This window comes from Trachurus japonicus, chromosome 10 (assembly GCF_045865225.1).
Source record: "Trachurus japonicus isolate A0001 chromosome 10, Traja_1.0".
NCBI lineage: Eukaryota > Metazoa > Chordata > Actinopteri > Carangiformes > Carangidae > Trachurus > Trachurus japonicus.
Genome location: NC_140916.1, coordinates 33990475 through 34016565, shown reverse-complemented (window position 1 = coordinate 34016565; position 26091 = coordinate 33990475). Strand labels below are relative to the sequence as shown.

At 44.3% G+C, this 26091-nt stretch overlaps 1 protein-coding gene across 4 annotated transcripts; it reads right to left on the bottom strand.

The window, feature by feature from the left end:
- Positions 1–3447: 3447 nt before the first annotated feature.
- Positions 3448–25672, bottom strand: pcdh10b (protocadherin 10b). Of its 4 annotated transcripts, none has more exons than XM_085788571.1 (5): positions 22549–25655; positions 21547–21605; positions 21260–21366; positions 10342–10713; positions 3448–5072 (listed from the first exon to the last, which is right to left on the bottom strand). In XM_085788571.1, exons 1-5 carry the CDS (start codon positions 25063–25065, stop codon positions 5053–5055), a joined length of 3075 nt encoding a protein of 1024 aa, XP_085644697.1. In that variant the 5' UTR covers positions 25066–25655; the 3' UTR covers positions 3448–5052. The 4 variants fall into 4 exon arrangements, with proteins under 4 accessions (XP_085644697.1, XP_085644700.1, XP_085644701.1 ...); XM_085788574.1 differs by having other exon boundaries at positions 3449–5072; positions 10556–10713; positions 22549–25658; XM_085788575.1 differs by having other exon boundaries at positions 4854–5072; positions 10556–10713; positions 22714–25672.
- Positions 25673–26091: the final 419 nt, after the last annotated feature.

The window sequence follows — 26091 nt, the reverse complement described above, 5'->3', positions numbered from 1 at the left end:
AAAATAAAGCTTTATTGAAAACAACACTATGCAAAGAATAATTCAAAAGCATCAGCTTATCTTTTTCAAAACGGCATTTATCTGCTTTTGCAAATGAACTCTTCAATTGTTACTACAGATTTTTGAAGGATAAAAGAGAAAGATGTAATATCAAGTCTGTAGTTCTGCAAATAGTGACCTCTAGTCTTTTAATAGAAGCCATACAGTGAAACTGTGACATTGTCTGTAGGGTGTCAGACATCAGGCTTTCACAAGTTGAAATAGAACAACACATTTAACTTCTTATCCCCAAAATCTAACACCATTACTGAGTCATATGATCAGTTGTAAATTCACCCGCAGCATGACGACTACCCCAGACACACACACATAGAGAGAGTGAGCGACAACAGGCCCCGGACGTGACATCAACACACAGACAGAAATAAAACTGAAGAAAATCTCTTGTTTAACGACCAAAAGCTGCTCCAAATTTGGCAGAAAATAGATCCTTCATGCTGTGAGCTTCTGGCTAAGAACAGTATTTTTCAGGGGCACCGCCACACACCACCCCGAACATGGCAGCACAGTACGGTCTGCTCCAGAAGTTCCCCTGTCCTGTCCTTCTTCCTAGAGATTCGCTCTCAGTCCTTTTCACCCATTCATCCACATCTGAGGAGCCCATAATCAACCTTCACGCGGCCCATCCACACCCGCCTGCGGTTTTATTTCCACCCACACTGATCAGCAGGGAATTCAAGCACAGATTCACCGTGATGGCTTTTTCTTTTCTTTTTTCTTTCTTTCTTTCTTTTTTTTTCTCTTTTCCTCTTTTTTTTGTCCAGTGGCATTTGCAAAAGAGGAGAGCTCTGACATGAAAAAGTTCAGCCTTCTATAATCCGCTTTGCCTTTGTGAAGTGACTGACTTTGAAACTTGCTATCACAATTACCTCCTCACCACCGCCGGCCCCTCCCCTCCTCCTCCCCCCACCCTCCACCCTCCCCACACTCACCGGAAATAGAAAGAGAGAAGTCACTTTCTCTATTTAACATCTGCCTCTCTTCAAATCCTCCCGTTTGTTTGGGGAGTTGTAAGTCTCTCTCCCTCTCTTTTTTGTTCTTAAATTATCTTTCATTATACTCTAATAGTTTTTCTCATTTGCAGCCTGGTGTGCATAAACGCACACGGAAATTAAAACTTTTTTTTTCTTGGTTTGTGACAGTGATTAGCGTCGAGTGGAGGTCAAACATAATAGCTTCTATTTAACAAGAAAATAGATATGATTATACTGCACTTGCTCTCCGCTCAACTTTTGTCCTCAATCTAAACGGCGCTGCTCTGATAGCTCTGCCCTCATTACGCCGCAACAAAAGGGGCCCGAGCCGGTGGTTCACATTGCCGCTCCTTGCTATTTGTCATCCTATATTTAACATCAGAATGGGATTATGAAGCCGGGAAATACAATTTAAAAAAGTCAGACTGAGACGTTTCATAGGTGCTACAGTATACTCATCACACCTCCTCCTCCTTGTGTTTACTTGTAATATTCATAACAAAGACCAGAGGGATTTTGTTCCAACAAATGGATGAATATTCAGAGTGTACTGTAAGATTAACAGGACTTTACATGTCTTAGCGCGTGTATCTGAACTCTGCCGCCTTATTGGTTCATCGTCGTCTGTAAATATCCTAATCTACCTTGGATTACAGCTGCAACATCTACTTCAGACAGATAAAACACATCTCCTAAATCTACACCGCTGTAATAAAAACAACAAAAAAAAGTGGATTATTATACAGAATGTGTGTCACAGTCAAGGACGCCCAGGATGATTATATTTTTGATTTGTAATTCAACATACTGAACGCACCGATGTGTCATGTTCACCTCCTTGTTTTCTTTTTTTTTTATGGAGTGGGGGAGTAATCACAAGCGTGAATTTTACGGTCACATTAGTCGGCTGTAAAAGCTTTAATCATTCGGCTCAATTAATAGGCCTACTACTCTGATAGTAACGACAGGGAGGATGCCAACGAGGCCCCGGCTTCACCCGCTGCCAAAACTGATTTGTCATGCGCATAATCTGCCTGGTAGCCACCGAAACTGTACACATTCCTGCACTACACTCATTTGTTACCGGGAGTTAATGAGAGTGAACGCACCCTCCCGTCGGAGGCTCAACACACAATGGCAGCTCATCAATTTAAACGCGTGACCTTGCATGTGAGAGTTCATAAAATATGCATGTCACATTTTTATCTCAATACACTGAGACCATGATTATTTTATAACTTAATCCAAAAATATTGTTTTTTACAGTGTATGTGTGTATATAAAGCCATAGTTAAGAGCTGTGTCCAAAATCACTCACTTCTAATTTTATAGTGGACTATTTAGTGATTAATGTGCTGTCCGAATGTATTGTGACAATTATTATACCCTATATAGTGGACTAATAGTATCCCACAATGCAGCAGGAAAAGTAATGTACAACTCATGGTCACTAACCAAGCAATACCATAATTCATTGCAGTTGTGCGGAAAGACACCAAACAAATATTTAATTTTGAAAACCAAAGAGACAATATTGATCTATTCCGTTTACCTATAGGCTCACTATATAGTCCTCTGTACAGAATCCCCTATAGTGAGTATTAAGTAGTGAATCTGAGTGAGTAATTTCCGACACACCTGCAGTGTTCAAATGCAAAAATAACCAAAAGAAATATTTTAATAACTGAAGACACTTAATCACTTGAACTCTGCACTTTGACCAGACCACAAGAGTTCATGTACCAGTAAGAAGTCATACGTACATAACATACATTTAATGGTAATACGTGTATACACTCATGAACGTTTACTTCAATGTCTGTGTACAAAGTAAAAATACCTCAAAACTGTAGGATAACTATGCAGAAGCTCACTTTTCATCACTGTAATGCTGCATTCACATGGAATGAGAAAGACGGACGGCAGCCACTGGATGGAACTGATGGCAATATTGTATTTAATACATATTGAATCAAATCGTGTGTATTGTTTAATGTTATTACCATAGCTATACATATGTGGCTATAAATTTCAGCTTTCTTTTGATATTGCATTGCAAAATGAAAACTATGTTATGTTAAATCCCCCCTAAAACATCACATCCGGTTCTGAATTCAGTGGCTGACTGAGTCCATGTGAACGCAGCATAGGTATCATTTCTCCTACAAAATACTGTTTGTTACATCATCACAATAATGAAGCCTGTGTCTGTATCTGTGTCTGGAAAGCTGCTAATTGAACATATTTATTGAACATTAATTGTACAACCTCCCTGAAAAATGAACTGTTACTGTTATCTTTGCTTACAGTTAACAGAGTTAACATAAAATAAAGAAAATGAATCAGAACTCTGTATTTTTCTCCTGTCAATGCATCATAAAAGAGAAAGAAACGGCACATGAGACCTTCCTTTTCACCATTTTTTTCTGTTTATTGTTGGCATATTGGTGTGTTTGTGTTTGTAATGTGTGAGAAAGAAATGTGTGTATACTGGATCCCAACTGCATTGTGTACAACACCTTCTGCATTTGGCCGTGTTTTTGTTCTGTTGCTTTATAAATGGACTCTTAAACGTTTTGGTTACAATGACACTAAATTACCACTGATTTCAATCTAAAATTATTACCTTCTTTTTATTTATAGACATGATCTTTATCAATATCCAAAAAAGTGGAAAACAAAATAAAAATGAAATAATGTCAAACAATGTGAACTTGAGTTTTACATCTGCTAAGGCTGTTGTGTCTCTCTTCGCCGCCTCCCCGCTGGGAAAAAAACCGAACGCCTTTCGTCAGGGGAACTCAAAACACGAGTCAAACCTCTGAATCCGCAATGTGGAACTTAGCAAAATGGATAGCACGCCTTCAGAACAAGTAGATATAGATGGATTTATATATAGAGTTTTATATTCACCTTGAAACTTTTTAAAAGAGTACAGTAAACACTTCTCACACATGATAGAAACTACTTGACGCCTCCGATTTCAGAAAAAAAAGTGCAGGCCAAACACTGTCCAAGCCCACGATATGGTGAACAAACCAAATACAAAGCAAACAAAGGAATAAAACATGAAATTAAAAAAAAGAAAAAGAAAAACAACATAAATTAAAAGAAATACATCCTGCCCACAATCTTTTCTTACAAAGTTTGAAGTAGATCAGACCACATAAACAGAATAGAAAAATCTAAAACTGTGGTATTGCATTTTGAAATGCACAAAGATTCTCCTGTACAATTTGGCGTCTCTGCGAGTACAAATGCCTAAAGGGCTCAGTGGCGATTTTCTCCAGGTGGCTCTTTCTCAGTTTTATCAGTTTGTCTTACACAGTATACATATTCAGTTCCTGGTGTGGGTTTTTTTTCTCTTTTTTCATGTTCCTCACAGATGTATACATCAGTGCTGTAAACAGGCACACACAGATTGAAAAACAAAAAAAAAAGAGGACGGCAAGATCAGCGATGAGTTTCTGTTTTGCTTTTAGTTTTTTTCACTGTTCCTTGTCTTCGTCCTCTTCCTCCTCCTCGTCCTCCTCAGTTTAGTTTCTCAGTCCTGCTGAGACAATGGTGTCCTCCCAGTAAGGCTATCTCATCCATCTATACCTGCCCGCACCCATCCGTCCCCCCCCACCCCCTTCTCTCTCCCCTCCACAACGTCCCGACCGGCTCCTTAATCCAGAGAGAGGGGTGCCTCCGAAGCCCGGCAGTGATCCAAGGAATTCCAGAGGGGAGGGAGGGAGCTCTTCTTTTTTTTCTTTAAGGGAGGAGGGAGGGAGGGGAGGGGGGTGTCTCTCATTTCGTGTGGAGTCATGAGTGTTTGTATTTTTATTTTTTTATTTTTTATTTTTTTGCTGGGTGAGGAGGGAGAAAAAATGGATTGAAAACATAACGCTTCTGTTTTTTGTTTTTCTTCTTTTTCTATAGCCTTAGTCGTCGTCAGGGTTGGGGGGTGGGTGGGTGGGCAGGGCGGGGGTTGATTGTGCAAAGTCACGCGGTGTCCGATATGTCCACGCGAAAGGAGCTAGCAAACCCTTTTCCTCGCTGCAAGAAGAAAGAGAGAGAGAGAAACATGATTAGCTGCGTGTCTGTGTAATTGCTGGAGGGGAGGGGGTGGGGGGGTGGAGGGATGGATGAGTGTTGGGTGAGGAGGGGGAGGGGGGAGGGGGGTCGATTCTGTCTGAGAGGGATGACAGAAAACAAAACAGAGAGAAACCCCAGTGCTTAAATGGCCTCATTCACACAGAATTAGTGGGTCCATACACACATACACACATGTTTGTATGGCTATCTTTGTGGGGACACTCATTGACATAATGTATTCCCTAGCCCCTTACCCTAACCTTAACCATTACTCTTAACCTAATTATAATTAACTAGTTATTATAAAGTCTGAACCCTCAAACAGCCCTTGGAAGGGGTCTGAGAAAGTCAGGACCGGCCAAAATGTCCTCACTTTACCAAAATGTCCCCACTCTGATGGTTTAAAACTCAAACGGGTCCTCACATGTATAGCTGTACAAGTACACACACACACACACACACACACACGAACAACAAGGGGTAGGAAGTCTCACATCTCTCATCTGTGGCTGCTTCCATTCACTCTTGTGAAATGACTCATGGATAATATGTGTGTGAATATGTATAAAAAAGAGGGGTGTGTGTGTGTGTGTGGGGGGGTTATGAGAATAGTGGCATCGGACGGTGTGTGAGCTGGTGAAGACTGCACGGCCGGTTTATTTAGGACGAGGACAACAAAGGGGGGTGGGGGGAGGCTGGAGTAGTAACATCTCATTCATGCCCCCCCCCCCCCCCCCCCCTTGCCTCTGTCCTGTCTGAGTTTGATGTCTGCAATCACTCAGCTCTGGTGGCTATCACATCCATCCCCCCACTCCCCCCTCAACCCGACCCCAGGCCAGGTCCGGGCCCAGGCCTGCAGAGTCCCTGGGACAAAAGAGTCTCTGTGTATCACTGACTTGATCAGATTAGGGAGCTTGAGCCGTCTTCGTATCATCATTCTATCCCTTTCCTCCCCCCTTCCCTCCCCCCTTCCCTCCTCCCTCCTCCCTCCTCCCCCCCTGACTGTTGTTCCCTCCCTTGCCATCATCCACCACCCACCCCGCCCCGCCCCTCCCTCTCTCGCCACCCCCACACTCATTAGCATAAGGCCCACAGTTAATCTACTCTGAGAGAGGAATGAGTGGCGGTGTTCCTGGGAAACGCGGCGATATTTGGGGAGCCCTTCACTTTTTCGAGAGCTGCATCATAAGCGCATAATAAGCACATCCATGGTAACTATTAGAGCCGGAGCGGCGCGCACAACAAACACAGTGTCCTTCAAAGTGAAGGCTGAACAGTGTAAAAGGGGGTCAGACAGAGAGAGAGAGAAAAAGAGAAAGAGGGGGGTGGTAGTTACTTATAGAAATGATTTAAATAATGCTTAATTGTTCATTGATTGTTGTGCGGCTGCTGTAACAAATAAAAAAAAGTTCATCAGGTTTAAATCACACACATATTTTTACGTAATGTGTGATCTGAATTTCAAATGCCAGCTGAGTGGCTCCTCTCCCGCTCCTATTTTCAGATGAAGCTTTTCAAGCCTTTTTACACTCATAAATATTTGATGTTCCATTAGATCGCGTTACATGCCTTTCATCAAGGCAAACCGCAACCTTAATGATTTTATTAGTTCGTTTTACGTGTTCTATTATCTCTACATTCCATTTAACGGTGTTGACATATTCCAGTTTGCTGCTATGATCATCTAATGAGGCTAAATTACTGCTGAGACCTTCTCGCCACAATTAATAGAATTTTCTCTTCACCTGCCCGGGCTCACTTTACTCTTGAGCATCATTATCACATTTGTCTTTCAATTTGTCTGACTTACTGGAGTCTGAAACAACTTCCACTGTCAAAAACGCACCATAACAACAGCAGCATCGTTGCAGTTCTATAATTATAGCATTCGAGCCTTTCACATGTTTGGTTAATTATATATTCCATTACACGATGATCCTTGTTATTGCCTTACATCATGTTAAATGATATAAGCTGTAGGCTTTAATTTCAGCTTCCATACAGCATTAATTGCCGATTTCTTACTTTAAATGAACTTGTGTTATACTGCTGATTATATTATCTTTCTAACAGCCTAAAATCCTCATCATAATCATAATTGATTAACTAAAATCAATATAATGCTGTTATGTACTGTTGCTCCCATTTCACCTCCATATAGCTGCTTCTTTGTCCAAACTGCATTGTCACAGCTGCAGTGCACTTATAAAGATTTTAATCGTTCATTTAATATTCTCTTCATCTCTTATTGATTTAGATGGAGTTGACACGATTCTTATTAAGCGGCATCAAATTGAAATCCCCACAAGTGTTACGCTTCGCTGATGTTTTTATTATTTACTGTTTTAATTGCTTCTTCTTTAATCTACATTTGCTCATGAGATCCAGCTGAAATACACTGTTGCTGCAATCCCTTTTCGTGCTGAATGATTTCTGATCACAACCTGCTGGGACTTAATGGGAATAAAGTGGTGTCAAAAGGACCTTGATTTTGTTTTGGGGTTTTTAATCCGACCCGTCAAATATTGGTTCACACAAACACTCTCCATCTATCTGGCTGTCAAATATTAAAACACATTGTGGCCCCTGAGTCAAAAAGTTTGCCCAACCTTGTTATGAAGTGATGTTTACAAGTATTTATATAGTATTATTGAGAGTTCTATCAATTAATTCAGCTTTTAACTGTGCATATGTGAAAAAAGGTATACATTTATAAAATAAAATCAGCCAAAAGTTTTGTAATTGTAAAGCAGCTGCATGTGTTGAAATATTAGTACTTACAGTGTCATGCAAAAACTTCTATTAATGTGAACAGTTCAGCAAGTGGAAGATGAAATGATCTCCAAAAGTTAAACTTGAAACACTTGAAACACAAGTAATATCAGTGTATTATTTTAGTTTTCTATAGTTTTAAAGTGAAAAAGGGAAACAAAGCAGCAGCCTGCAAAATAATAGGAAACCCAGGAGACTTGAGCTCTGAAATAACTTTGACCAAGGTAGCTATCAGACAAGATATTTACTATTTACACACTGTGATAGTTTCCAAAGGGGGGGGGTCTACTAGGTACTATCTATGCAGGATGGCCAAACCTTTGCTAAAGGGCCATTTTCCTTTTTCTGTCAGCTTGAAAATGTAAAAGATGTAAATAAAAAATATATATATATCGCTTATAATGTAAAGGGAATGTGTCATCTCTAACATTATGCCTTTTGGAGATCATTTCATCTTCCATCTGCTGAACTGTTCACATTAACAGAAATTTTAAACAGGGGTGCCAAACTTTACATGCCACTGTTTTCAAATTTGTAAAAATAATTACTTGTGACAAATGGACATTCATGGAAAAGTACATAATAGAAAAAAGAGACTTTACAGAGGAGAGGTTTACAAAAAAAGACATAAGAAAGCACATCTGAGTAACAGAGACAAAGTGAGTGTGTAACTGAGCGCTCAAAATTCCCACACGGTGTGTAACACTGAAGCTCTCCATATGAAATTTGGCTGCATGTGCATCAGAGTGATACAGCAGAGGGCTGATGGTTCAGCTGCCTGAGAGCAGATTTCTTTGACAGTTGATGTGTGTGTCTGTGTATGTGTGTGTGTTTGTGTGTGTGTGTGTGTGTGTGTGTGTGTGTGTGTGTGTGTGTGTGTGTGTGGGTGGGTGGGTTTGTATGCATACACAGCACATTAAATATTTACTGTACTATTAAATATTTTCTGCACCTGGGTCTCAAATGTTCTCACACCGTCATTTATGTCAACAGCTTGAGGTGTAAAGACGTCAAATTTCATACTTGTAACTCATAAAAAACAACTTGTAACAAGTGCACACACACACACACACACACTGCAGGAAATGTGCGTGCTGAGATTCACATGCCGTTTCCCCCGCTGTGTATCTGTACACAGATGTTCGCGGAAACACTTCTCGTCTCACATTGTCTTTGTGTAACCTCACCAGTGACTTGTTCGCAGATTTTTATCTATCTCTTTTTTTATTTTCAAAGACAGTTTTTATTTTCTACAAAGCTGAATATTCCCTGTTTGTTATGAGGCTGGTTTACAACTTTTATGACTGTTTGTGAACATCACTTAACAATCTCCAAATCTCACTGATCTCAACTCGAGCGAACTGGAACCTGATTGAGACGACGCCGGCGGCAACACATTGTCCTCGAACGCATGCAGCCCCCTTCAGAAGGACTGTGAAATTCTAATGTGCGCGATTTGGATGCCTGCCTGACATAACTTTTTTTTTTTTTTTTTGATATAAAAGGATCAGAATAATAAAATAATAATAATACAAAAGAAAAAAAAACAGAGCAAATGAATAAAACATTAATTAAAAGGAAAAAAGGCATTTTCCCTGCTGTTCCTAACAGCATGCTGTGGTTTGAAATGATGGCGCTAGGGAAGCAGCATGGCTCTGACAGGCTGTGTCAGATGATGAGAGAGGGGGCCTCTTCAGGCGCTGCTTGACAAAATTATAATTAAGCATTATCACCAAATTGCAGTGATTGAGGATGTATCTCTTTGTGGCCTTTGAATGAGAGTTAAGAAAGCGCGTTCCTTGGGAAATGTGCTTTTTTTCCCTCTTCTTTTTCTCCTCTTCTTCTCAATTATCTGAAACTGTTTTTTTTTTATCCTCAGCTTCAACACAATAATGTCCGTCGAATGAGAATGAGACGTTAAAGCTCACTGCCTGCTGTTCTTCTTCACTGATTAAAAACAACCAATTTTTCATTGCGAGGTTCCTTGAGAGGTTCCTGTGTCTCTTCTATTATAGGAACCACCCCCCCCCCCCATAATGAGACAGAGCTTCCTTAATGCTAACATCTCCATCCACATCAAAGAAACCATATAGAGCATAATTGCTTTTGGCATGTTTCATTTGGAAAAAGCCCACAGGCCAATCAGTGCTGGAGTTGTGTGCGTATGTGTGTGTAGTGTGTGCAGTGTGTATGCATTGAAATGGTAGGTGGATGAAGATAAGATCGTCACATTCACAGATAATGGAGATGCTTGGCAAAGAGGGAAGAGTTAGTTAAACACTCTGACAAGAACAGGGGTCAGGCTTGACATGAATTTCATGCTTCCTTCTGCTCGCCAATCTAGGGAGAAAATTGAATTTGGAATATTTTTTTTTCATCTTCTTCACCTAATTCAATCACCATATCAGAGAGTGCGGGGGTCGGCTGCTCGGGCCTGAGCAAAAAATACAATACTCACTTAAATAAGCCGGGTTACAGGGAGCTTTGGGCAGAAATGCTTCCAACTCTTTCCTCTCTAGGGAGCTGTGGTGGTGGTGGTGGTTTTGGAGGAGGTGGTGATGGTGATGGTGGTGGAGGTGGTGATGGGGTTGCTGATGTTGATGACTGAGAGGCGTCTCTTTACCAAAGGTGGAGAATGACTTATCAGTCGACTGCTCTGGGCTTTCAAATACCTCTGTGTCCGGGACAGAGTCCATGCCAGGCACGTGGAGGTTGCTGCGGTAGTCCGGACCCTGGCGCCCGTCGGAGGGCATGAAGCTGGGCATCCAGCAGCGATCCGAGTGGCCCAGGGCCTTGCACTCCTCCGTGCAGTTAGAGAACAGGTCGGCACCTGAGGAGAGATGTTTAAGTCTTTTATTTATTTTAACCTTCCTCTGGTGTTTGGGTCACCAGTGACCCGTTTTCAGGTTTTAAATGCATACAAGTACCACATAAATTTGTTTATAGCTTTATTATTATTTATACTGACAAAAAAAGGCCCAGGAGCCCACACCAAAAATATCAAAACCAACATTTTCATGGATAAGGAAGCCTAACAATGTAACCAAGAGAAGAAAAACAAATTGGATGAAAAAAAATATGTTTTTAGTGTATTTTACAGCTGATTTAAAACATGGGTCAAAACTGACCCGAACACCATAGATGGTATACAGAAAGCTGACACAAGACAACGGTTAAAAAGAAAAAAACATTATAACCTGCGTGCAAAAAAAAGAACATCCATCCGTGCACACAAACACAAAAACACTCAAGTGTTTCTACAAGACTTTCACAATATGTACTTATGCAAGCTGCTCTTTGATTTTTTTTGTGTCGGAGCTTTGTGTTTCACTATCTCTGTTCTGTAAAAGCATGTATATAGTTGAATATTTTCATTTGATGGTACTTTATACTTCTACTTCACTGCATTCCAGTGGGAACAATGGCACTTTTAAAGGTCCCATATTGTAAAAGAAAAAAACGGTGGATTTCCATGTCTTTTTAGATTATAAAGAAGGTCGAGGTTCTATATTAATACTGTGAACGTTGTTTCTAACAAAAGAAGCAGCACTAAAAGAACACTGCAGGCGCCGGCAGCTCTCAATAAAATAAATCTGCCTGAAAGTTAAACCAGGAATGATCTGATCAGATCTAATCAAATGTTAAAGGTGGGGGTGGTATACAGGTTGATGTCTTTGTCCTGTGGTCTGAGTTCTATATTACTATAATGTCAAAGCTTCGGTCCACATAGTAATACACACAGTTTGTATCAGGATTTCTGTAACTTTGTGATGTCATAACAAAGCAGCCATGCGTGGGGACCTGGACCCACCATCAAACAGGGTTTATGCCGAACGAGCCCCACTACTTCCTGAACTTAAACAGGCTCCTTTACTTCCTGTCTAACATTATTGGACAAACTGATTAATCCAGTCTGTCTCTGACCTCAGTAGTCACAACAATGGTCAAACACACCTGGATTAATCAGTTTGTCCAATGATGTTAGACAGGAAGTAAAGGAGCAGCACTAAGTTCAGGAAGTAGTGGAGCTCAGCATAAAGCCTATTCTGCCAGACTTAGTTTACCTGAGTGTTTACTAGTGCTGACTAATAAGTCAAATATTCAGCATTTCTGTGACATGAAAATGTTCAATAAACACACCACAAAGAAATAAGACAAATTAACACAACAACAGCAATAACAAAAACAACAAAAACATGAATTATGAGTAGTTTTCATAGCACAGAACCTGAGCCATGTCAACTGGTTAGAAAAGAGGAAGAATAAGAAAAGAAACTGCATGTTTCAGGTTCTAAAACTAACTTGTAACAGTACGGAGGGGCAGGTGGAGACCTGTGAGTATCTGACAACAGCTGTCAGAGTTCTGTCACAACTGACGTCTTCACCAGCCTCTTTACAACCATGGATATTTAAAAATAAATAAAATGAATGATGGTGAAAATGTGAGCAAAAACAAACAACTACTACATGTTCAACTCCTCCCTCCAACACAGTTTGACGTTAGTTCACAAACTGAGAGTGAGCTGTTATGAACAAAAGAGGAAACTGTGTGTGTGCAGACTGCAGCTAGATGACCGACAGTGACCCGTGTCTGTGTTTTCCACTCAGCAAAACCATACACTCTTCAGTCTTTATCATGAGTCACATCGTCGTCACAGTATTGAAGAGTTGCTATTGTACATTGCAAACTTAACTCAAATCAAGCTTCTGATTGGCTCACAGATCTGTTATTACCACAGATGTACAACTACACTGAGATGAATAAAACACTGAAAAAAGTATGATATAGGACCTTTAAATGCAGTACATTTATCTATCTGTATCTGCTTATTATCTACAGGAGTTTATAGGTGAAACTAATGATCGCTTCATAAAATATGAATAAGATTTGTTATAACAAAAGCACAGTATGTGCCCAGTATCCATAGTGTTATATTATTTATTCTACAGGCACATACTGTATTTATTGCACATACAGAAAGCACAAAGGATGTTTAAGGACAATTTTTAAATAAACTTTTAGTGGCCATTCCTCTGTGAGCAGACCAATCTGGAGATGGTGGAGGCAGAAAGTAACTGAGTACTTTTCTTAAATATAGATATGAGGCATTTGGGGCCAAGAAGAGTTGTATTATTATTATGGCCGTGAAACTATTACCAAACCTTTCTATCTTTTTTTTCCCTTAAACAATCTCAAGGCTTCCGATGTTTTTGTTTTTCTACTTCTTTTTGTCTCATGCTCAAGCACAGATCCTGAACTCTGCTCTGCAGCATGGGGGGGCAGGGGTTCTGGTCTTCTCTATGAAACTTTTATTTCATAATATACATGGCTTACTTCAGGGTTTACATGGCTTTTTTTGAAGGAGAAATGATTCTGTTTCAATCCTGTTCAGAAACCTATATCGTCATCCTGTGACACGCACACACGCAGGGATGAAACGTCATTTTCATTTCTAGCCTCTACGACGTGTAGAGCTGTGAGACCCTCAGAGATAAGGACACATTTTAAAATCAATCAAAGCAATGGAGCGGCAACAGTGCAAAATAATTATTTTCACGGGCAAACCAATATTGACTAATTACTAACACAGAATAATGCTTACACAATGCAAAGGAAGTGGAATACCCTAATGGGCCAACAGCCCCCACACCCTCATAGGTCAATCTGCAGCCCCTCGATGGTAAACAAACCAACCACGCAGACTGATCTAAAATTACACAGTCATAATTACAACTGCTAAAATGATATGAATACGCCATCATTGCCCTCCATGCTGATAAAACACAGACAGGAAACAGACATAAAATACAAAAAAAGAGGCATTTAGTGACGGTGGTTATGTAAGGTGAGTGATTCATTTCCCAGGCAGGGGCCGCAGCCTGGATTTGAGAAAACAGTCGGGGTCAGCGAGGTCTAAAAAAAACACATACCGTCATCTTCTGATTATTCATGTGTGGTTGAAACACACGTTTTATGTCCAGCATGTATCGCTTTTAAATTCCATTGCAAAGCTTTTTAATCGAGACATGTGAATGTACAGTATATCAGTAGTCGGATGCAGAACAGCACAGGTGATTGGATTGTTTGCGTGTGAGCTGCAGGCACCTACATGTACAAAAAAAAAAAAAAGGTGGGTGGAATTTCAACGACAAAGCCAGAGCATATGTGTGTGTGTGTCTCTGAAGCCAGCAAAGTGGCCGTGCTCCTCTCAGCGTGGACATTAGATTAACTGCACCACAAACTGAGTGATATTGGATTACCAGCCTGCCCCCTGTCCCAGGCCCCCTCCCCCCTCCCCTCCTCCTCCTCCCCTCCTCCCCTCCACCCCCCTCTGTTAAAAAACCTATTGTTCCCCATGAAAAGGCTGGTACGTCGCAGGTATGAATGGGAACCAGTTTGGGCTTGCTCACTTTCATGTGGATGTAATTATTTGAGAAGCTTTTTTTTTTTTTTTTTTTAATGGCAGAGAGAATCACCTTTTGTCATCAGAGGGCAGAGGGAGCAGGAGTTAAAGGGGACAGAGTGAGCAGGGACATTAACTGTTCACCACAGCTATTTAGGCCGAGTGTAAGCCTTAAGCCAAATTGTGTTTTCATCGCCCCATATGTTTTTTTTTGGTTTTTTTTGCAAGGCTTAGATCCTGTGTATGCATGTTTTTTTTGCAACCTAAGTCTGCTTGTTGTGTGTGTGTCTGAGTCGCTGTTTGAGGCTAAAATCTGTACTGTCCAGCTTGTCGGGCTATCTGCTGCTAATCCCTCTGAATACAGACTGATCAGGCTAAGACTGCTGCCGTCTCCGTATAAGCGGAGTGAGTGTGTGAGTGTGTTTTTTTGTGTGGTGTGTGTGTGTGTGTGTCTGTAGCAGCAGTCAGCAAACAGGGAATTTGCTTTGTTACAAAGCGGATTAATTTGGCTTGCCATCACTAACAGCTTGGAAAAGTGCCCAGTCTCCTATCGAGAGGAGAAGGAGGGGTTTCTTATTAAATATTAACCAACATGCCATAAATATACCATCACATTATGTTTTAATACGGCCGCTCTTACACAGGAGGAAACAACTTACTGTAGCTTGATGTGAGTGTGTTTATGTGTGTGTGATTGTGTGTGCTGGTTGCAGACATACGGTATCAGTGCACCTGGACGTGCAGGGTAGCACAGCAGCAGCAGCAGCAGCAAAAATATATTTTAAAAAAAAAAGAAAAGAAAGAAAGAAATAAAGCGGAAGGAGGACACGGAGTTCTGCTTCCATTACAAAATGGATGCTGTGTTAATTCTCAAAATGGGAACGGGAAATGTGGCATTTAGACTCTGCCAGAGAGATAAGACTCACACACACACACAGAGAGAAAGAAAGAGAGACGGAAAGAGAGAGAGAGACGGAGGGAGAGGGTGGGTAATTTCAACCATAAAGCCAGATCAAGACATCTTGATATTTCTTGACATTTTGGCAAAATTAGATGTTCCCCTGGCACATTAGACAGTGTCTATCGAATCAGGCGGATAAAAACATTCCGGCTGTAAAATTGAACCTCTCACCACACACACACACACACACACACACACACACACACACACACACACAGAGAAGCTGCACCGTGCATATAATGTATATAAAGCTGCTGGGTAATGTCATTATATCTGCTGCGTACTGTTAGTTCTCTAAGATTAGGTTTTTTTTCCTTCTTCTTTTAACAGAAACAGTTAGCAGGAGTTGTAAGAGGCTTTGTCTGCCGGCAGAGGAACAGGATCCACTCGCTACTTCAACACGGGATGGGAAAGAGAAAAAAAAAAAACTGTGTCAACATGTATCGCACTAAGCCAAACACAAGCAAAGAGGCCAGCGAGGACACACACACGGGGGAGGGAGGAGGAGGAGGAGGAGGAGGGGGGAGGAGGGGTTGGGGGGGGAGGTGAGGCGATCTTGAAGCGTGCTGACCCCTCGTTACTTCTGGTGCCTCATCTCGTCTTTAGCATTCCGGCGTGGCGTTCGCGCTGGGGGGCGGGGGGCGTGGGGGGGGCAAACGCAAAAAAAGTCTCCATAATAACCTTCATTTGGTAATTGGTATGCAGAGGTCTGAAAAATGAATTACTGATCAGTGAGCTGTTACCACGGTGATAACGTGAACTGCAGGCCTAAGGAGGAAATCATCACGGCAAGCGGTGGCAGAGAGAGAGATGGAGTGGATTTGGAAGGGGGGGGGGGGGGCAGGAATTGGATAAGTGTCTTGACTCAATCTCCTCCAAGTGTGTGACATTGGCTATGTTGATAATGTGTACTTTACACATGTAGCAGCCGGGTTGGAAATGAAGGGGGTGTGGTGGTGTTGTTGTGAGTGGAGGGGATGGGGGGGGGGGTGGGGGGGCAAAGGGACTTCATAGTCTGCAGTAGTAGCAGCGGCAGTGAAACAAGGAGCTTTTTTTTTTCTGCCCCCTCACACATAATGTTACAGAGTGACCTTTAACTCTGAGAGAAGTCCACAACTTCACAACCAACCAAAAAAAAGGAAAAAAAAGAAATCCTCTAAAGGAAAAAGCCAGGAAAGTAAGAAAAATCTATTCCTCTTTGCTTGTGAACTCCTGCGGCTGTAGAGTCAAATAAGGAAAATTCCCTGTATTGAATAGCTCATTTCTTCCATTTTGTTGTTAATCAGGAAATAACCCATCTGATCAGTTCCTCCACTCACATGCGGTGTGTAAACACAGTCTGGAGCTATTTTACTTGCGAGGGTTCAATACAAACCCCCCTGCAGGATGCTTTCTTTTACATGTGTGTCTTCATACATACATGCTGTTTGATTTTACATCACGAGCCTTTGTTATATTAAATCAGTGTCTTTACAATTCAAAGTATGTGTGCGTGAGTAAACGTACATGTCTGACAGAGGGAAGAGGCTGGGGAGTGAGAATATGCAATATGTAAGTGAATATATACATTTGCTCACATGTTTATTTATTTACATTGTGATATTTCTACTCCAGGGTTGTGAGTCCCTCCTCCACCGCTGTCATTCATTATAAAGAGACAGAATTGGCTCTTCCTATTGGATGTTCTCTCTCTGGGCTGCGTTGTAAATAAGAGCGAGATCCGCTACCACGTTTTTTACGCTGATCAGGTTCAAAATAAAAATGGAAGGGTTGGTGTTTCCTGTGATCACACGTTATATTTTACATGAATATGGTGAGCAGCAGCAGCAGCAGCAGCAGCTACAGCAGCAGCAGCAGCTACAGCAGCAGCAGCAGCAGCAGCAGCAGCAGCAGCAGCGGCAGCAGCAGCAGCAGCAGCAGCAGCTACAGTAGCAGCAGCAGCAGCAGCAGCAGCAGCTACAGCAGCAGCAGCGGCAGCAGCAGCTACAGCAGCAGCAGCAGCAGCAGCAGCAGCAGCAGCAGCAGCAGCAGGATGGAGATAATAGTGGTGGGTGTGATAGACGTTAACAGAAGCAGCAGCTATAGCATGAATAATGGTAAATACAAGGCTCAGGCGTTTCTCATCCCTTCCACCACATTAAAACATCCGTCCACACCGGGGGGACGACGGCCCCGACACCTCGCCGCTGCTCTAACTGCACCGTGTGCAGTGTGTAATGGCACGTGCTTAATGTGTACGTGTTTATTTGAATGTGCCATTTGACCTTTACCACAAATCATCCTCTCTCTCTCTCTCTCTCTCTCTCCCTCTCCTCACTCTCTGAAACACCTTGAGAACAATCTTGGCAGCGATCCGACCGAACAAGCGCTTTGTTCCAAAACGGATTCCTACACGATCCAGACGATTGTTTTTAACAAAAAGAAAAAGGAAAAAAGAAAGAAAGAAGAAGCTGCAACGCGCTTAATAGCTGTGAAATCAGACCCATGATTTAGTTTCCTCCTGTTCACAGCTCTGTTACAGGTGATTTCTGGGCTCTTTGTGGCTCTATCAGTGCATCTTTGATGAGGGGTAAAACTGAGTGGCTTTTGATCAGGGAACAACGAGACCACATGGCCTGAAACAGTTGGCAGGAAAACAACAATTACAGTAAAAATAAATAAAAAAAGAGAGAAAAAAAACAGGACAGAAAAAATTATGGGGCAATGAGGGTAAACAGGTCCATCCAGTGCTGTTTCCAGCGGTCAGAAACACGTTCAAACAAATCTTATTGGAGCGTTTCTCTGCCAATATGAAACGTTAATGCTCTAATTTATAGTTCAACGGATTTAGTGCAACATAAAAACCAATATGCTTCCATAAATCTGATTACATGGACCAAAAGAAAAAAAAAAACACATCTCGCTGGGAGGAAAGCCTGAATTCCTTCCTCCCTCTAACTGATGTATTCATAAAGTCTGCTGTCAAAGTCAGGAGAAGTGGCTAACGCTAACAGAGCTCTGTGATGGATGCCGTGCACACGTTTATTTAACACGAGCATCTATTAAACACTGACACAGTTCAACTGCGCCTTCGCTGATGACAAACTCAATTAGCACACACAGTGGTAAAGCCTGTGTTCCCCCTTTTTTCCCCCAGCATTGTGGGACACTAAGCCACACTATCAATTATCCTAATCAAACAAAGACTTGATGCACAGCTAATAATCTATTCAAAGTCATTAAAGCTGGCTGATAATGCCGCAACACTGGCAACTGTACTCTATTTACCGCACCAAGGGTACTCAAAGTCGACTGGGGTTCTACTCAGTTGGATCAGTACCACGACGGAGCTTCAAGTCAAGAGTCTGCAGATGATATGCTGGAAACAGAACAGAAAACAGCTGGTTCCAGCCAGAGTGGTGGAAAAAAAACGATACTGAGGCAGATGTGGGTTTAAAACTTCAATACTTTAGTGATATCGACTGAAATATGGCTCGAGTCATGTTCTGTGAGTTGTTTGATCGTCTTTACTGAAATCACATCAGATAGTTCCCGGAGCCAAGAGCTAATGTTTAAAGGTCCCATAAATTACACTTCTCATGCGTTTTTTATCTGAAGTGTTGAGACATAAGAAGATGAATTAGTGGTTTAGAGAACCAAAAACATCTCATATAGTTTTATATATCTTCTTTTAGGCCGCTATCTGGATCTCTAGTATTAACAAGTCAATGAGCCAATCAGGAGCCAGAGTCTCTCTTCTGACTGACTGTTTTCTGAGTTGTCTAATTCGAGTAGGTAAAGAATCAGAGAAATGATTTCCTGAGATGTTAAATGGCGAGTCTAAGAGGGCGGGGCTTAGCTAAGATGGTGACTGCTTTGTTATGACATCACAAAGTTACATGAATCCTGATGAGCTATTTAAAGGCTCAGCTTCTGAACACAGTCGGAGTGCATTTCTCTGTGGACTGAGGATTTGACACTTTCACAGTATTAATATATAGAACCTAGAGCTGCTTTATCATCAAAAGAGGCACAGTTATCTCTCTTTATACATTATGGGACCTTTAATGTCTGATTAGATTTGCACTCTAGTTGACTTCTCCTCTGGTTGGATAGTTCCTGATTTAAATTTCAGTCAGATTTGTGTTATTTGGGGCTACCAGGGCCGGCAGCCTCTTTTGTTAAAAACAAGAGCTGGCAGGTTTTTCCACACAAAATGCTAATGCACTCGAAATAGGACAACTCCATCTACGTGTAGCAGCTGGCCGGGCTGCCACATCGGTTACAACGAGGGGAGAAGCACATTTGGGTATTGAAGCTAAAATACTTCAAATGTGCTTCTAATTACTTGGTATTGAATTGAACGTCACATTTTTTTAAAGATTGTTGTTTGACAAATCTCCCAATTTCAAATGTGTTGAAAGATAAAGAGGATAGGGAGAAGAAGAAAAAACAGCATTCCTTTGCTATTGTTGCCAAATCTCAGGTATAAATTTCAAACGACACCCCGGCCCCACCGGTATAAAGAGTGTGACTATTCATGATGACAGAATGTGAACTCTGGCTGGCAGCATTCACACGAAATGCTAATGCGGTTGAAATAGGACAACTCCATCCACATAAAGGGAGTGGGTTGGCTCAGTCCCGATTAGGGAGTAGGAAAAAAAAAAAGCTCCACGGTGGTTGAAAAGGGTAAAACTTGAGGTAATTGTGGAGGTCTAACACTGAGCCTGTTAGAGCTGAAAAAAGAAGTAAAAGAGGAGGAGGAGGAGGAGGAGGAGGAGGAGGGGGGAGTGGGTGATGGCAAGTGAAGAGGATTCAGCTCTGTGTGTTTGTGTTTACTGGATTGTGTGTAACCCATCCAGCCTAGTGGAGTTAACAGTGGAAGTGGCAGGAAAAACTCCATTTGGCACAGCGAGGGCCCCTGCTGCGGCTGACCAGACATGATGACAGGCTCCATCCACAGAGGGCCCGCCACTGAATGAAGACATAAAACCGCCATTCATAACTCAGTGGGGCCCTATTGTATGATCTCAGATGGGTTCCTTTAGGCAAAGAGGGGTGAGAGGGGGGGGATTAAAAAAAGAGGAAGAAGAAAGAAAAACAAAAAAAAGGATGGGTATGGAAGAATATGGTCAGGGAGGAGAGAGAAAAGGAGGAGAAAGACGGATGAAGGGAGAACGCAACCGCATGAATGAATGCATTAATTAATCTAATGAACGGATGAATCGCCTGTTTTGTTTAGCTACGGCTACACAACCTATTTGGTCGGCGTCCCAGCGCTCTCTCCCCGGTCGCAGCGCAGAGCGCGGCCTCATTAACAAGCCCGTCACGTCTGGTGGAGCGGTCTCCAGCACCGAGTGGCCGCAGCTCTCCGCTGAGGGAGAGCCGGCTCCTCATTAACACCGCCACTTATTTACAAACAACGGTGGCGGAGAAGAGAGAGGAGGAGGGAGGGATGAGGAGGAGGATGAGGAGGAGGAGGAGGAGGAGGAGGTGGTGGGGTGTTCCGCTGCCCCCGGCCCACCGATGTTACATAATCGCGTGTCAGAAACAACAAAAAGCCAATATTACACTAAGAAAGCTTTTTTTTCACCACCTGGGGGTCAGACTGCCAGATAAGACTTTTTTGTCTTTTTCATTTCCTTTTTGAGGGAAAACAGGGAATAAGACTAGGAAAAGAGGACATCATCATCATAAAAGCTGATTGTCCGACAGTCTCAACTGCCTCGGATGATGCACATTGCACACTACAGCTTTCATATATTCCAGCCCCCTTATACACAATGAGCCGCAACTGAGCAAGAAGAGTCCAGACACACACACACACACACACACTGAACAGCAAAGCCAGCACACTCCAAGGCTTACAGGACAGACCCCACACACAGGTCACACACACACACACACACACACACACATTGATTTGCCCTTTTGGACATGCAGTTTAGAAAAAAAATCAAATCAAATCAAACAAACGCAAAGGGAACAGAACAAAGATGCCGCTTCTATAAACAAGCGAGAGCTCCTACCGGAGGAATGGCCCCGATTGGTGGCGTCGTGGTCGCTGTCTCCCTGCTCGCTGTCGCCGTGGCCGCTGTCTTTGGAGCTGACCAGGTCGGCCTCCTGGAACGCCGAACTGCGAGGCCAGAGAGAGAGAAAGAGAGAAGAGAGGATGATGCTTCTACAGTAATTCTACTGGTACTGGTCCCATCTCATCATCAACAGTAATGAGATAGAAAGAGGGAGAGTGAATAAAGGAGATGAGAGGTTTTATTGCAGAGAGAGAGAGAGATGGTTGCAGAATTTCCATATTTACCTGTTGACACGTCTTGGTCTGTCAACCAGGTAGCTGAGTTCAGCTCGTTGGTGTTTGGTCTGAAAGAGAGAGGGGGCGGTTTTCAGTGTGTGTGTGTGGAGAACCCTATAGTAACATGATTAGCATAGAGGGAAAGGGAAGAGGAGGGAGGGAAAAAAAAACACATCTCCACCATCAAACCCACACAGTGCCATGTTGATGTTGGCTATCAAAATGAAACCTGCCGCTTAACATTCAACCATCAGCCACTACACGTGTCACTCATATCATCATTAAATGTGTGTGTGTGTGTGTGTGTGTTGTAGGAGGCGTTGCTCTCCCCAACAGGATACAGATATGTTGCCAAGGCGCAAGATAAAGTAGTGCACCTATTCAAGCTGGCACAGCCAAGAGACGCATCTTTGTTCTAGTGCAACTCAGCAACATTGTGACCAGTATGCTTAATGCGAACACTCCTCTCCCCAAGGATTCAGTCACACACACACACACACACACACACATGCAGACAGATGCACCCACAGCAACCAGCAGCTCTGAGCCACCGTACATTATGCTTATATACACTTCCTTTATTCTGACTTTATTATTATTATCATGTTTGGAGCACAGCATGAACATGCAATGATTGCTGCTTCACAGCTGACCTCAGCTTGTCAGCAACCAGTGGTCTAATCATCGTTTACTTTAATGCCTTTTTTTTAGAGGATGGTGCGACACACATCAGCAGTCAATAAAAGCCTTTTTCTTTAATAAGAAATAAATGAAAGAAAAGGCCTGGCATGCATGCCACTGAGCTGAGAGGAGGATGGACTGGTGATGGCTCCTGTATGAAACATATTATTATGTCTGTCACGTAGGGATGTGTTTAAATATTATCAAACAGGCAGACTTGAGTGTCTCAGGGCAGAATCCTGTGTATGAATCATACTTTCAGACATGCTGAGGGTCTCTGGATGGGAGGGGGGAGGTTAGACCGTATAGGGTGCATGAGAGGACTCTTACCTCGTTTAATAAAATGCTGCCGTTTGATATGATGTCAGGCTGCTGGTCTGTGTACCCTGTCACTATGGCCCCGCACGGGTTGTGATCGGTGTCTGTGCTCCTAGACGGACTACACGGCTTTAGGAACATGAGGTCGGTTTTGGCAGACTCTGGAGTCAGACATACCTGGTAGCAATAGTTCTGGTTTTGGTGGTGGGAGCCGAAGCTCCCTGACTCCTCCACGGGGACTTGAGCTGTACCGGCTCCACTCACGTTTACAGCGCTTTGCACCAGCATGATATCTGACTTGCTGAGCTTTTTCTTGCGGGCCCGGCCCTGCTGAGAGCAGCAGGGGCTGCAGCTCAGGCAGCAGTCGCTGGTCAGGCAGGTGTAAATGTTGAGCTTCTTGTCCTTCTGGCAGCGCACGGCCAGAACGATCATCACCAGGAGGAAGATGAAGGAGACGGAGCCCAGCGCGATGATGAGGATGAGCGTCAGGTCCAGGGTGCCGTCCTTGGCCTTGGCAGCGCCGCCACCTCTGTCCCCGCCCCCGTGGCCCTCAGCCACACTGTCCACCAGCACCACCAGCACGCTGGCGCTGGAGGACAGCGGCGGCTGCCCGTGGTCCCGAACCTCGATCAGCAGGTCGTACAGCTGGTGCGGGTCTCTCTTGGCCGACACCCGCCTGGCGGTCCGCAGCTCCCCGGTCCTCCAGTCCATCCTGAACATGCCGTTCTCGTTGCCCCTCTGGATGCTGTAGGACAGCCGCGCGTTCTCGCCGTCGTCCGAGTCCATGGCCACGATGCGGGTCACCAGGTAGCCCGGCTCTGCGGAGCGGGGCAGCGGCTCCCTGGCGGTGCCGTTCTTCCCCACGGGGGCCAGCACCAGCGGGGCATTGTCGTTCTGGTCCACGATGATGACTTTGACGGTGGCGTTGGAGGACAGCTCCGGCGTCCCCGCGTCTTTGGCCTGGACCATGAAGGAGAAGTCCTTCAGCTGCTCGTAGTCGAAGGACCGGAGCGCGTACAGGTAGCCCGTCTCCTCGTTGATGGACACGTAGGTTTTGACCGACATGCCCTGGATGTCACACTCTAGGATGGAGTAGCTGATGAGCGCGTTCTGCCCCACGTCCGGGTCCAGAGCCGTCACAGCGTGTATGTACGCCCCTGGCACGTTGTTCTCTGTCACATACACATCATAGATGGGCTGCGTAAAGGTGGGCGCGTTGTCGTTCTCGTCGGACACCTGGACGCGGATGGACTTGCTGGTGGCCAGAGAGGGGGTCCCTTTGTCCCGCGCGACCACGGTGACGGAGTAGGAGTCCGCCTGCTCCCGGTTCAACGGCCCGTCCGTCACGATGGTGAAATAATTCCTAAAGGAGGTTTTTAACTTGAAGGGGACGTCGCCGAGGATCTCCACGTGGATCTGCCCGTTCTCCTCCGCGTCCCGGTCCGTCACGCTCAGCAGCGCGATCACGGTACCGGGGGCCGCCTTCTCGCTCACGGACTCGGTCACGGTGCTGAACGTGATCTCCGGAGCGTTGTCGTTCATGTCGGTGACTTTGACCAGCACTTTGCAGTGCGCAGGCACGGCGTTCGGCCCCAGATCCTTAGCCTGGACGAAGATCTGGTAGAGGCTGCTCTCCTCGAAGTCCACCTCCCCGCGCACCTCCACGCGCCCGGTGCGCGGGTCGATGCTGAACAGGTCCTTGACGCGGCTGGAGATGTGGTTACTGAAGGAATAAACAATCTCTCCGTTCAGCCCCTCGTCCATGTCGGTGGCGTTCAGCTGGATGACCAGCGTGCCCACCGGCGCGTTCTCGGTGAGGCTGACCGTGTAGACGGGCTGGTCGAACACCGGCACGTTGTCGTTCGAGTCCAGCACTTTGACCACCAGCAGCGCGGTGCCAGTCCGCGGAGGCTGACCCCCGTCCACGGCGGTCAGCACGTACCTGTGCGCCGCCTGCTGCTCCCGGTCCAGCGGCTTCTCCAGCACCAGCTCCGCGAACTTGTTCCCGTCCGTCTGGGTCTGCACGTCGAGGTAAAAGTAGTTGTTGGTGGTGATATCGTACGTGCGTAAAGCGTTGGAGCCCACGTCCGGATCGAAGGCGCTCTCCAGGGGGAAACGGGTCCCGGGAGTCGCGCTCTCCGAGATCTCCACCGTGATGTCCGTCTCCGGGAAGCTGGGCGGGTTGTCGTTAATGTCCACCACCTCGATCTCGACCCGAAACAGCTCCAGCGGGTTCTCCAAGAAAACCTCCATGTTGAGCTGGCAGCTGGCGCTCTGCTTGCAGATCTGCTCCCGGTCGATTTTCTCGCTGACGAACAGCACCCCGTTCTCCAGGTTCACCTCCAGGTACGGCGTGCGCGAGCTGGGCACGACCTGGAAGCGGCGAGAGGCCAGTTTGGTAAGGTCCAGCCCCAGGTCTTCGGCGATATTCCCCACGAAGGTGCCGTGGTCCGCCTCCTCCGGCACAGAGTAGCGTATCTGAGAGAGCGCTCCATCCGCGATGCTCAGGACAATCAAAAGCACAATCATCGCCGGAAAAACAAGTGCACTTCGGTAGAAAAGATCATAAAACCTCGCTATCCCCTGTTCGCGGACAAAATGTCAATTTCCATCACCCATTTCAGTCGGGAGGTAAAAGTCTCCAAAATGCGTAAAAGTCTCCAAAAAATGCGTTAAGGCGTCCGGGAAAACTTGTCCCATCAAAAGAGAGGCATCGATAGAAAGAAAAAATACAAATGTAAGGAGTTTGAACGCCTTGCTGAAGCTTTCTGTTTGTTTTTTTTATTCTAGCTCCACTGTCTTTCTATTCAGCTGCGCCCCGGAGAAGCCACAGCGCACATTCCAATGAAGCGCAGTGCCGCCGGAGTGATGAAGCCAGTCTGTGGAGGAGTTGGAAAAAAGGAAAAAAAAGAAATCATAATCCATATTAGAAAAATACAGAATACATGTTGATTCTCGCGTTGAATCTCTAATCCTAAAATTAAAATGTTCAAGATTTGGCTTCTTTTTGTTTTTATTTTTATATATATTTTTTAATTTCTTCTCTTCTCCTCCTCCTGTGGCTGTGTCTCCTGTTGGCAGCCTGCTCCCTCACTGCGTCTCCTCCACTCCACTCTACTGATGCTGTTCACTCAACTATTTGCTTTTTTTCCTCCTCCTCCTCCTCTCCCCTGCATCGCACCTCCCCCTCGCAGCCCCCGCGGCTGTAAATCACGCTGATAGCTCTCTCCTGATTGGACGCCGCGGTTGCCCGTCAACGTCTCTCCCCCCACCCCCCCTCTCGCGCTCGGCCCCATCTCTCCTTCACTGTTTCTCAGGGCTATCTCTCTCTCTCTCTCTCTGAGTGCCCGCACTGTGGCTTCTCTAGAATACCTGAAAGAAAAGAGGGAGAGAGAAAGAGAAAGAGAGAGAGAATGACAGGGCTGGACGTTTATTACTTTAACCCCTTCGCTGCCAAACTCTTGACCATCACCACCTCCCCCTCCCCTCCCCATCTGCCTGTCATGTACAGACACAGAGAGAGAGAGAGAGAGAGAGAGAGAGGGATAGAGAAGA

Excerpts from the sequence above, each read along its gene's own strand:
- pcdh10b (XM_085788571.1), bottom strand. The coding sequence starts at position 25,065 with ATGATTGTGCTTTTGATTGTCCTGAGCATCGCGGATGGAGCGCTCTCT. Across the intron at positions 21,367-21,546 it reads AGACCAAGACGTGTCAACAG|TTCGGCGTTCCAGGAGGCCG; the intron begins GTAAATATGGAA and ends CTGGCCTCGCAG. Across the intron at positions 5,073-10,341 it reads CTGTAACCCGGCTTATTTAA|CGAGGAAAAGGGTTTGCTAG; the intron begins GTGAGTATTGTA and ends TTCTTCTTGCAG.